Source organism: Pogona vitticeps, chromosome 5, assembly GCF_051106095.1.
Source record: "Pogona vitticeps strain Pit_001003342236 chromosome 5, PviZW2.1, whole genome shotgun sequence".
In the NCBI taxonomy this organism is placed as follows: domain Eukaryota; kingdom Metazoa; phylum Chordata; class Lepidosauria; order Squamata; family Agamidae; genus Pogona; species Pogona vitticeps.
The window spans coordinates 45,257,445-45,269,613 of NC_135787.1; the positions used below are offsets into that span (position 1 = coordinate 45,257,445).

Below are 12,169 nucleotides of genomic sequence, written 5' to 3' on the forward strand. Positions count from 1 at the left end.
CTGGATACCTATGGAATTATGTCATACATGCTGCTCTTATGATATCCATCTCGTATCAGTTCTCAAAAGTATGTATTTCATTGTTTGTTTTATGCTTTTTCAAGGCTTCTGTGTATAGCAAATAAGAATCATGAAAAAGTGAAATATACCTTTCAAAGTCTGAACTTTTTTGCCCAGTGTGTAATGACAATTCTTCAAACAAATTTTAGATGTACAGTATGAATTCAACTTAATCTTATATTCTAACAATGATGAAATCACAAAATCATAATCAAAATATATAGTGACTTAAATCTAGGAGTAAGTTGCAAGTGGAGTAAATCCATTGAATCAATGGGGATTTGGTGAGTCAACTCGTCCATAAATTTCATTGATTCAATAGGCCTAGTTGTGATTTACTACTGCATTTCAACTGATTTATGTGAATTCAAGTTGATACTTTATACTGTACACACAGTATAAAGTATCAGATTTTGCACACCAATAACTCTACCCTAATGGAAATCAGGGTCCCTTAACAAGACCTTTAATATGGCACCACGTTCATCTGAAACACAACTTCCTATAGTCAAGCCAACAGAATCAGTTTTCAGGGATCATGTGAGTTATAGTTCAAACATCTTAGGATGACAAAGCTGCTTAAATTTAACCAAGGCAGATCTTATTGAATGCATGCTCCAATTTGCTTCTAGAAAATGCACCTTTTGATTTTTTTGCCCACATGACTATGGCACTCTACCACATGGTCTGAGGAGTAGTTATATCCTTCCAATGATGTGACCTATGGACTCCAGCACTCAAAAAGTGCAGATTTTTGAGCTTTATAAAATAGAATTTAATTATTTGTGTAGGATAAGCAATGTTGAGGTTTAGGTCAGTAATCTCAGATGCACAGTAGCAGATTTTCATTCCATTTCCAAGCCACAACACTCTGAGATTTAAATCTCTTAATTTTAGCTGTAAAGATTATAGGGTGGCAATGTGAAATTTACAAGCTCAGTGAGATCAATGGTGAAGCAAGATTAATTAATTAATTAATTAATTAATTAATTAATTAATTAATTAATTAATTAATTAATTAATTAAATTTATATGCCGCCCACTCTACCCAGAGGTCTAGGATAAAAGACTGTTAGTAAATAACTTTCCTCCTAACGTATCTCACAAATTTGTTTAAAACCTTCTCTGCATTTAAGGCAAATTTATGAACATGAAGGTTATAACAAAACAAAGAACCCAGAAACCATCTTTAAATAGCTCTAAAAGGTTCAACAACTTACACTGCATGTTCTTGCAATATAGAGTACAGTACAGTGGGCTGGGCTGGATCCAAATATGCTAGCTAAAGGCTAAACCCAAATGAACCCAATTCCAGAGTTGTTTCCTTTATTTGTGCAAGTTCTTGTGTAAGACTTTGCACAAGCTCATTCTCAGGGCTTATTAGCACCAGCTAACTAGCACTTATGCATCAGAGTTTGTATTCCCCCTTTCCTTTCTTCCCTGCTACATTCTAAACACAATTCCTGATGCATTGTAGCACTTCAATGTGGGAATTCTTCCATTAGCTCTTGCATTAGTGGCACTACGTATATAGTATTCTTAACATTTTCTCATTCTCTTCACAATCCTTTGGATCTAAGTCATTGAATCTAAATATTCCTAATGCATATGTTCTGATTTATAACTCCTACAACGTACACCAAGACAATGAATTCTATCCAGTGTTGCATGTTGGAAGTCTATTTGCACACAGGACCGTTCTCCATTCTTCCTCCCTATTCTGGCTTCTAAGGATATGGCATGAAGAGCTGAAGTGGCAGCAGGATCTGCTCAAAATCAGGCAAAAGAAGCTGAGGTGAGCGGGAAATTGATCTTACAGATGTCTCTTGCTTGATTTTGGTTGGTGGTTCCCCTCCTACTCTAGCTCCACACACTACATTTAAGGTAATCTTAAGGGTCTCCTCCAGACTTTACGGGAGGAGACCCTCATCCAGGTTTTAAAGGGGGATACCCTTATCTAACAAGGAACTTCAGTTAGATAATAAACCTGCTTGACTGAGAAGACTTCTGAATTCGGTCTACAATTATACATATTAGACAAAACTCACTGTATTTATCTGTTTTTGCTGATTTTAATCTTGTCAGCTCTTAATGATATGAAGGATACAGCACATGCAAAACTAATGAAAATCAGAGAAAGATTTCAACATTTTAAAAAGTGGCAAGAACTGACTTTGTTCATTTTGACCAGTTCACTGATCAATGTTGACTATGATGGGCTTCATTAAATAACATTTTTAGTCCAAAAAACTGTAAGAATGTTTACTAGCAGAAATGCAGCATTTGCATTGAATCTAAGAAACTGACTACTGATCATAATGGCAGTAATTTCTAACGCTAGCTCATTTCTCCTTTTTATAATGTTTTAAAGTAGTTTTCAGTTTATAGATAGATCTCTCTAAACACACTATATTGCTGGTTATTTAATTTAGCTCAGCAGAGATGTATTAAGTTTTGTTGTAACTGTGAAACAGTACTAGAAAACCTCAGACAGAGGAGAGGGTTAGGTTACTACATTAATCTCTACTGGTGAATATTATTTCATGTTACATAATTTTTAATCTGTGCTATTTCTGTATGGAAGAATCTATTTCCATTTTTTAAAATTTTTGAAATCTTTCAAATAGAGAACGAATTATTTATTATTTTCCATTTTATTCATAATTAAGAGCTCTAACACACTATAAGGGGGTCTACTGCAAAGACATATTGCAATATTTTGCTTTTAATTATCTTAATAAATTCAGAAAATGCCTAGGTTTACAAATCCCATGTAACAGTCTTTGCACTAACATTTAAAACAGCAAGATAAACAAAACATATTAAACACAGCAGTTCAACTCATTATTATTATAGGGGGGAGGGGACAGAAATGAAAGTGGTATGGCCCTGTTATTGACTGCATATATTGTAAAAATAACAGTTATCTCACAGTTTGTAATAAACTATTCAGAACTATTCCAGTTGGTTGTCTAGGCAAACTTTAACAACTGTTTACCTGAAACATCTTCAGCCATTCCTGGAGGCCTGTGGGCGGCTGGATAGATGTAATTCTACGCCGTTGCTGTCCTTGACCATTAGCTGCTCTGAGGTCTCCAAAAGTAGTTGGTGTTGCTGAGCAAGGAACAAGCCCAGTAGTGCTACAGAGGGGGGGAAGGCCAATACATTTGTAGGATCTATTTAGTTCTGGTAAACATAATGCACTAGTATCATAATTCACTGCTCTTTATTCAGGTAACCCTCATCATTGTTCTCTTATTCATTATTATTGTATTGTCCCACCACTCTTTCCCTGATGTTTTACGTTTATCTATAGTAGCTGACGAGAGGTGAAAATAAATTCAAGAATACGTAACAACAAAGACTGAAGATGAAGTTCACATCAATGGTATTTTTCACTTGCTTTTGTTAAACTTCAGACCACCATGTCACAGGACAAACCATTCTGAACCTGCACTTCATCTAATTTGAAGTAATTTACTATGAGATATGAGTACTGTTAACAAAAAAGAAGACAATGGCAAAAATCCTGTTGCTCAGGCTAGTAAATTGCACTAGAGTAGACTCAGTAATCAAAGGGAGACTTAGTCACCTCCTCCATAAATTCCATTGGCTCAAATGAGCTACTCTAATCCCAACGTAGTAAGTAAATCACATCTCTCTCTCTCTCTCTCTCTCTCTCTCTCTCTCTCTCTCCATCTATCTATCTATCCATCCATCTGTCAGATCTGTCTGTCTATCTGACTGACTGACTGGTTCAACTAGTGGCAAAGCCACTACTCTGGGTAGCTAACAGGAAAAAAAAAATCAAAACAACATAATATAATAATAATAATAGAAGCAACAATAAACATTCAAAAAGCATCATAGAAGGCATGCTCCCTAAAATATAACTTAAAAGGACTATATAACTACAAGAACAATAGGTGGATGGCAGAGAAGAGGTACACAAATTGAAAATATAGTAAAAAAAGAAAATTAATCTGGGGCAAGGCTATGAAAATCTTTCAAGAACAGCCAGGTCTTGTTGTTTCCTAAAATCAAGGAGGGACTGGAGAAAACACCAAAGCAATGAGGCCACCACAGAGAAGGCCCAGTTTCAAGTGACAGATTTCCAGGCCTCCCTCAGAGTGGCCACTCAGCGCATCCCAGTATAAGAGGTGTGGATGGGACAGATAAACATTTTGAGGGTGAGACACTCAGGCAATTAGAATAGACCCATTAGAATCAATGGGAATTGCAGAAGATGTGACTCATCAAATTCCCATTGATTCACTAGGTCTGCAATTTACTACACTAAGCCATGGGATTTTGCCTACTAGATACACTGATATATAACTAGTTGGGCAGTTGTTTGGATCCTGGTCAAAGTATAGCCTACTGAGGCATTGAAATATGTGTACACTAGTCACACAAGTAAGTGATACACTCTGGTCCCACCTTCCTATGTGTAGAGGGCAACATATTCATGGGATTTCTCCTGATATAGAAAATGTCCAACAATTAAGGGGGTGGGGCCTCTGGTGCAACTGTCCTCCACTACCTGGCATTGCCATTCACTGGGGGCAGAAAACACTCCACAATAGAAGTGTACATTTTGTTTTGTTTTACTGTTATTTCATCTTATTTTCTGGCTCTGGGCACCCACTTGATTGATTCTGTGTTCATACTTCTCTGGACATGGGACATTTTTACATCCCATGGTGAACTGGAATTTTCACTAGGTCAGAAAATATCCCAAACCACACAATGCAATTTTGTTTATCTAGAATATGATATGGGGGGGAGAGATGTAGGGCAAAAATAAAGTTTAATGAGAGTACATTCAGTGGTCATAGAACATTAAGCATTAGTTGGAAAAGATAACTGGATGGGGAGTGGAATGCCCTGGCTGAACAGTGTATGTTGGCTGACTCCAGGAACAGAAGCACTCCTGCTAGGAGGTGACAATATGTCAATACATTGTTGTAGGTTTTACCTGTGAATAATTAATGTGCAAGTGGTCCTTATTCCCTACAGTTAGCTCATATCTGTTGACAGTAGGTTTATGGTATTTCTGGCAATCTGCAAGCTCAGCATTTCTGTACTGTACCATTTGTTGATATGAGACTGAATTTTTTTCAACACAAACATTATATTGTAACAAAAAACTAAGTTTTCTTCAATTTGTACTTTAGAATCATTTTGAAAACTATAAACTACAGATAGAAGGATGCACACGTTTTGAATAATGATTCCAACCTCTGTGGTAGATGGCAGAATACAGGCAAAGCAATAGTTTTTGACTTTTGTCTAATTTTTGAACCTGTCATCTTATATTATTTAGAGTGCTTAGAGTGTGTGAACATTATGACTTCCAGTTATATACTTGGTATTTCATTTACAGCATGACTATACACAGCTTTGGCAATAAACACAACTAAAATGAGGTGTCTGAATATCTCAAAGCTGAATAATTGCAGCCAACTGAAAAATAGTTGCTTTTATCACGTCTTTCACTGGACAACTAGGATCACAACTAGAGTAGGCCTACTGAAACAGTGTTGATTTGATAAGTCAACTCCTCCATACATTTCATTGACTTGATGGGCCCAGTCTAATTGTGACTTGCCTAGCGGTTCGAAAGCATGCAAATGCAAGTAGATAAATAGGGACCACCTCGGTGGGAAGGTAACAGCGTTCCGTGTCTAAGTCGCACTGGCCATGTGACCACGGAAGATTATCTTCGGACAAAACGCTGGCTCTATGGTTTGGAAACGGGGATGAGCACCGCCCCCTAGAGTCGAACACGACTGGACAAAAATTGTCAAGGGGAACCTTTACCTTTACCTTTATTGGATTTAAACCTGTATGTTTCTGATTTGTCAGGGTAACATTTTAGTTAAAGTGATGGCAAACCATCAAGTGATGTTCCTTTTTTGGCCACTCCATTCCTAAAACTACAAATCTGCAAAATGTTTGCTGCATAGGTACCACAAGTTTGAATAGTAAAGAATTATACGGGTGGACAGATTTTTCGGTCACAGGTTCACTCCTTAACATCTATAGTCATAATGACTGCAGAAGGTGGTGTAAGAAAAACCTATGATTGAAAGAGCATAAAATGTAATAGCATTAAACAAAACTGAGATGTACCAACAGTCTGACTCTGAACAGGGTAGATTTTTACATTCAAAAGCACTTCATTTATTTACAGCCTCTTTTGTATCTGGTTCATAAAAGCTGTAATGTAAAGCCCATAACATCTTCTAAAAACAGGGCCAGCATAAAAGAGGGGAAGTTAACATTTTAAATATTAAAAACATATATAAGTATAAAACATAATTTAATGCATTTCTTTTTAATATATTACCATAGGACTAGTCATTATCTAAGGGAAATGACTCTGTTTTCGTTCACTTGATTAAAGAGAAGCAATGTCACTGAAGGCATTATTAGATTTTTACAGGTGTTGGATGCTTATATTAGAGGCATGCCACAGATTTACACTTCCCATTTGAATCCAAGAAGGGTAATACTGGGTACATTGACACTGTCTTCAAAGACAGGCTGAAATCCAGCTGGTACAAATCCGTTATGTAAATGGTGATGATGCCATCACACTGGAATATTAATCTTTATTTTATTTGCATTTAAATCTTCTTGAAAAAAAGGGATAGAAAATATTAAATTAAAATAAAGATTAACACTGCCAGGTGATGACATCATACTTACTTACACATGGTGGAACTTGGCAACAGGATTTCAGCAATGTTTTCTAGGAACAGACTGCAGAAATGTATTTTTATAAAACATTCAAAATAAATATTTATTACTTGGAATACAAGAACAAGCATCCACACCTCCATAGTTAATCAGTTATCTATTCTTTATAATTATACCATGCTGAACTTATACATCTAAGAACAATTTTAAAATTATTTTTAAATGGATATTGTATATTTCAACTCCTAACATGCAATTCAAAAGGAAGTTCAAATCTAAATAATAGCTAAATGGTCAATGAAAAGCAATCTGTTGCAGTAAGAAAGTTTTCCAGTGAGGCAAACTTGTATATGACAAAATTTATTTAGTTGTTATCGTAACTATCAAGTAGTGAAGTTGAATTGTATGCACTACTGATAGTGAAATTCTCAGTCAAAAGAAAGTGATGCTAAGTGGACAAGTCTGTCTCATGATGGATGGATGTCTCTTTACAAATGGAATACCACTTTGTGGAGAAATTTTTGTTTAATGTAAGTCAGGAACGAGTATTCTGTCACATGCAAAAAGGCTTTGATTAACATCAGATATGTTTTTCATATATTCAAACTGCTATAGTAAATTAATAAATATCTTGGTCTCCAAGTTTTTTCTCATTGCTATTAATGCCCTGAGAAACATTCATTATACATTCCAGTTCAGATGTGAAAACCCTTGACACTTGTTCACATTTCAGTAATTTGAAATAAGGTACATGTTAATTGGTGTAAACACACAAGAAGTGCCTGCACAGGAAAGTACAAGATGCAGTGATATACATTTAATCAGATGTCCTGCCATTAATTAACTTACCTTGTATATTCAGAGACTTTGCAGGGCTTCTTTCCCAGTGAGAAAGAACGGACCTCAGAGCCATGGTCTAACTTTCTCTTCATCTGTAAAATGGGAAAAGAAAGGAAAATGGGTTATGTTAGCCTGTCATCTTAAGTTAGGCCATTATTAAACAGGTTAATGATATTTTGCTTGTACCTGAATATATTGTTAAGAAAACTGTAAATAACTTTTTCGATGTAACTGTTTACTTTGTATTTTTATTTGGTTTGATGGGATTTACCAAAACTATTTTTTCATACTCTCTCGAATGTCAGATGTGAACAGTAAAATTATCATTCTATGTGTCACCCCCTTTGATAACCTCTGAATATTACAGGTAGGACACATTTTATGTAGAAGAACAAATTATAGAAACCTACTTATGACAGTTCCTCATAATTTTAAGACCAGAATAAATTAACATGGCTTTAAGAAAACAAGCAGCATATCCTAACATGGAAATAGCACAAAGTTATACTATAGGGTAGGAACGTTTTCAATCACAGTCTTAAAAAAATTATTACAGTATTTTTTTCCAATAAAAACAAGAATGATATATCTGCTGAAAGAGAATGGTACCCAGCAAAGAACACTAAGTGAGACAAATGTGTTAAGAGTTAATAAAGCTTATAGACCAAGGAAGTTTCCAAAGAGAAATAAATGTTAGATTACCAAATGAAATACCACTAAGCTATCCAGCAGTTAATACTAATGATGTCTAGACCTAACAAAAAATTGGAAACACCAATACACCGGGTGGAACTGTTTAGGCTGCAGCACTAGTAGTTCAAGAACTATGCTGCCTATGTGTCTGAGGAAGTGGGTTGAAATCCATGAACACTCTTAAAGATGCCATGGTACTTTGCTTTTTGTTTTGTTATTGTTTCTGCTGTTGACAAAGATTAACACAGCTATCTCTTTGAAAAGATGATGAAAATGGTATGACACACATATACACTTCCACACAGATTTAAATATGCAGTATGATAGTAGTATTAGTACTACTGTTAGGTTTATTTTTTCACAACTACTTAAAATGACTAGTTCTATTCCAACTGTTGGGTAGTAATACCAAGGGTGCACAGCCCTTCAAAAACTGATGTTCATTTTCATGTATTCTTTCACATGGGATATTTACCACATATTGTGGCACTCTACTGACACCAAAGATGGACATCTCAGAAGTGCATTTACACGCACAAAGTAAGCATTCTCTTGATTCCGCACTTACTCATACTATGTTGTTTATGCTTTATGTCTTATTTGCATAATGTTCTGTTTAAACTGGTATGCTTATCTATTTTATTTTTATAACAGTGAAAAAGCCTTATCTTGCAATCATCCTTATTTGTGCAGCTCACATGGGACAAAACACAACAGGCTACCACACAGTTTGCAAAAGCCTAAAGAAAAAAAAAAAAAACACCAACCCCCCCCCCCCCCAAAAAAACCCTTCTTTACTAGCAAGCTCTGTCTCTCTCTAAACCAAGGCTGAGAATAATGGAGACCATCTTTTTATCCATGTAGAGGGAATGTTAGGAAAACCATGTGGAAACTACGTCTCATATTTAGAAAGAGGCATATTAATTTATTGTACGGCACCACACTGCTAAAATCAACTTGCATCTTTGGAAAAAGGATTCACATACTTGAAGCTTTTAACCTCCATTAAAAATTAAACTGCTTTCCCCAGAGGATATCATTATATGCTAAGAGTACTATTTCTGCTTCTGGCTGTGGAAAGGTTTATTTTTTCCTCAACAGATTAATACTGGGAATCAAAATACAGTAGTAATGCCAGCATATGTATTAAAGACAACTTTATTTTGTCAGAACCACAGGAGACATTCTAAACAACCATCAGTCCCTGTACTTGCCTAAGGATGTAAGCAAACTCCTGTTTTCTCAATATTTGTAAGAAACTTTTTCCATCCCTTTTAAGTCTAGGTTGTGAAACATGCAGGAGCTCAGCACATCAAACAGTGCCAAATACCTTAATAAACTTAATACCTTATCATATTAAGCAGACATTTATTCTCATTAGAATGATCCACTATACTGATTTTGTGAAATTAAAAAATGTGTTCCACAAATGACTGAGGAAACACTAAAATTCTCTAGGAAATTGTTAACAGTTTTGAAATTAACAGACCCTGCAGCCTGTTTTCTGCATGTCTAGTGGGAATAGACCATAACACTGAAAGATTTCATACCATCTTTAAAATGCCTCTTTGATATAAGCTTTACATGTAAACATCAATGCTATTTGCATCCAAAGCCATCTGGGCTATCGAAATGAAAATAAAATACCCGGGGCAATATTATAAACATACAGAATGAAGCTCGCTCTTTTTTTTTTTTTTTAAAAAAAAACAAGCCTAAAGTGCTCAGCTGAATAAGAAGAACCAGTTCAGCCAGAGGTAAATTATTCTTAGCACCCTTTGAGTTCTAATGCAGATTCCTAAAATAAAAGGATTTTGCATCTCACTGAACCTTTTCATTTTCTGTCTTTATTCAGCATACAGAATGTTAAGCATCCAGTCACCCACTAAGGGGGAGGGGGGAGAGATACTGCAGCCATCTCTGATGATACAGATTTTTCCTTCTTCATACAACACACACACACACACACACACACACACACACACACACACACACAAACACACACACACACACACACACTTGCATATATAAAGAAAAAAAAGCAGTTACTTACTTTGTAAAAAATCATTTTTAAAGTGCCGTAGAAACCCATGTTTTCGGTATTTTTCCCCTTCAGAGAGTCCGTGCCCCTGTGTGTCCGGCTGCTGGGTAGTCTCTGACAGTATAAACCTTTTTCAGGTAGATATGTCACAGACTCTAATGTGGACATGCTCGGGCACGTCGGAAAAGGAAGATTAGGCAGCAGAACCAGCAACCCAACTCCACTGTGAACCACAACGAAGCTCAGGATCTAACAGCTTCTCCCAGCACACATACATACGTAGAGACTGTCTGAGAAGAACTTATGGGAATAATGGGAGAAGGGGGGCGATTACTGAAGAAGACTTTGCCCTGTCAAAGCCTTGAATGAAGAGATTCCTCCCTTTGTAGCACGGAGATCAGATTACATCTTCCCTCACGCTGAGAATGGTGCAGTCCAAGCTTCAGCAATGCAGGCTGCACATCAATTATATGGTGCTCAGCTCCAAGGAGCCTGTGAGCACACAGCATGGGAAGGACTTCGGCAGGAAATTAAACCAGCCCCATGCCATCCTCACATTGGCCACTGGGTTGCTGGAAAACACTGAATATCTAACTATTTTTTCAAGCCTGAGTAATTCAACCCCCCCTTTTTTTAAGCAAATAGGACAGCACTGGATAATTCAAAATTACTAGCTGATGCAAGACCAATTATTTTCACTAATTATAGCTATATCTGGCCCTATGGCAAGCTGACCAGACCTTTATGTCAACAAATCCAAATAGGCACAAAAACTACTGCATTAAAATGCAGTTAATTTTAAAATAACAGGAGACGAGCATTTCCTTTGGCAAATAGCCTACATTTCTCCTTTAAAATAATAACAGCAATTTGCAGTAGAATTTTTTAACAGTCAAACCAGAAATAAGTGACATCTAGTAGTTGAATTTAAATATGAATTCTCTCTAGAATGATTTTTTTAAAGTTTTATTTCCAGAGTTTTGGAACAGATGAGGGAACTCAAAAGGTCATCTATGCCATCCTAAACTGACTAGAATATAAGTAAATCCTTCACTACATTTAAAACATATATTGAAACCAGTTATTCAGAAACCTCCAGTGATACCTTGGTACTACGACTATCCTCTCCCAAGTGTTTCATATTTTAAATCTATATTGTTGTTAATGTTGTTATACAAATCCTTCTGCCTATGTTATTTTCTTCAAATTTAGAATAAGAAATTGATTGTAATTACATTTTTGATTACATTCACACAACCCCTTTTCTTCCACCATTAGGTGATTTCCCCCTATCCTCATTTCTTAGAGAAACTTGCAATCAGTATGTAGTTTACTAAACCATGAACACTTTTACAAGATCCCGATCCATTGGGGTCAAAACAATATAGATACTTGTTTGTATCACAGTGGGAGAAAAGAGCACAGCATTATAGTGCAGTTTCTAAATATACAAATATAAAAATATCAAATGAGCCTGTTAAATCTACTGGAAATACCATGTCTTGAAAATGATACTTCTGCTACCGCTGATACACTGCAGTATGGCATTTGTATGGAAGTATGCTCATCTTTCCCCCCAGATGGCATTCTTGCCATTAACACAGTGTTCCTTCCCGTCACTGTATTATAATATGAAACATTAGGGGAAAGCCTCCAAATTTTCAAGTAATTCTTTTATCCTACAACTGATGTTAATGCAACTTTAAATGAAATCTTTTTCAGTCTATTTTTGTCTCTAGAACCTGGTTCCTAACTGTCTGTCTGTCTATGAATGATGCAAATATATACAGTATACATTGCAGCTTTCTTTATACGATACATTCAAAATGT

The 12,169-nt window shown here is 35.9% G+C and overlaps 1 protein-coding gene across 6 annotated transcripts in view; it reads right to left on the reverse strand.

The window, feature by feature from the left end:
* FBXW7 (F-box and WD repeat domain containing 7) overlaps nt 1-12,169 on the reverse strand; it is a 192,873-nt gene that overhangs the window by 56,334 nt on the left and 124,370 nt on the right. For 5 of the 6 annotated variants that reach the window (XM_020781328.3, XM_073001554.2, XM_073001555.2 and 2 more), the window contains 2 exons: nt 7,615-7,697; nt 3,059-3,200 (listed from right to left, as the gene is read on the reverse strand). In XM_020781328.3, the coding sequence (XP_020636987.2) occupies nt 3,059-3,200; nt 7,615-7,697 (225 nt within the window). Of the gene's footprint in view, nt 1-3,058; nt 3,201-7,614; nt 7,698-10,351; nt 10,924-12,169 lie in introns of those variants that run through there. The other variant, XM_020781330.3, reaches the window with a different exon arrangement.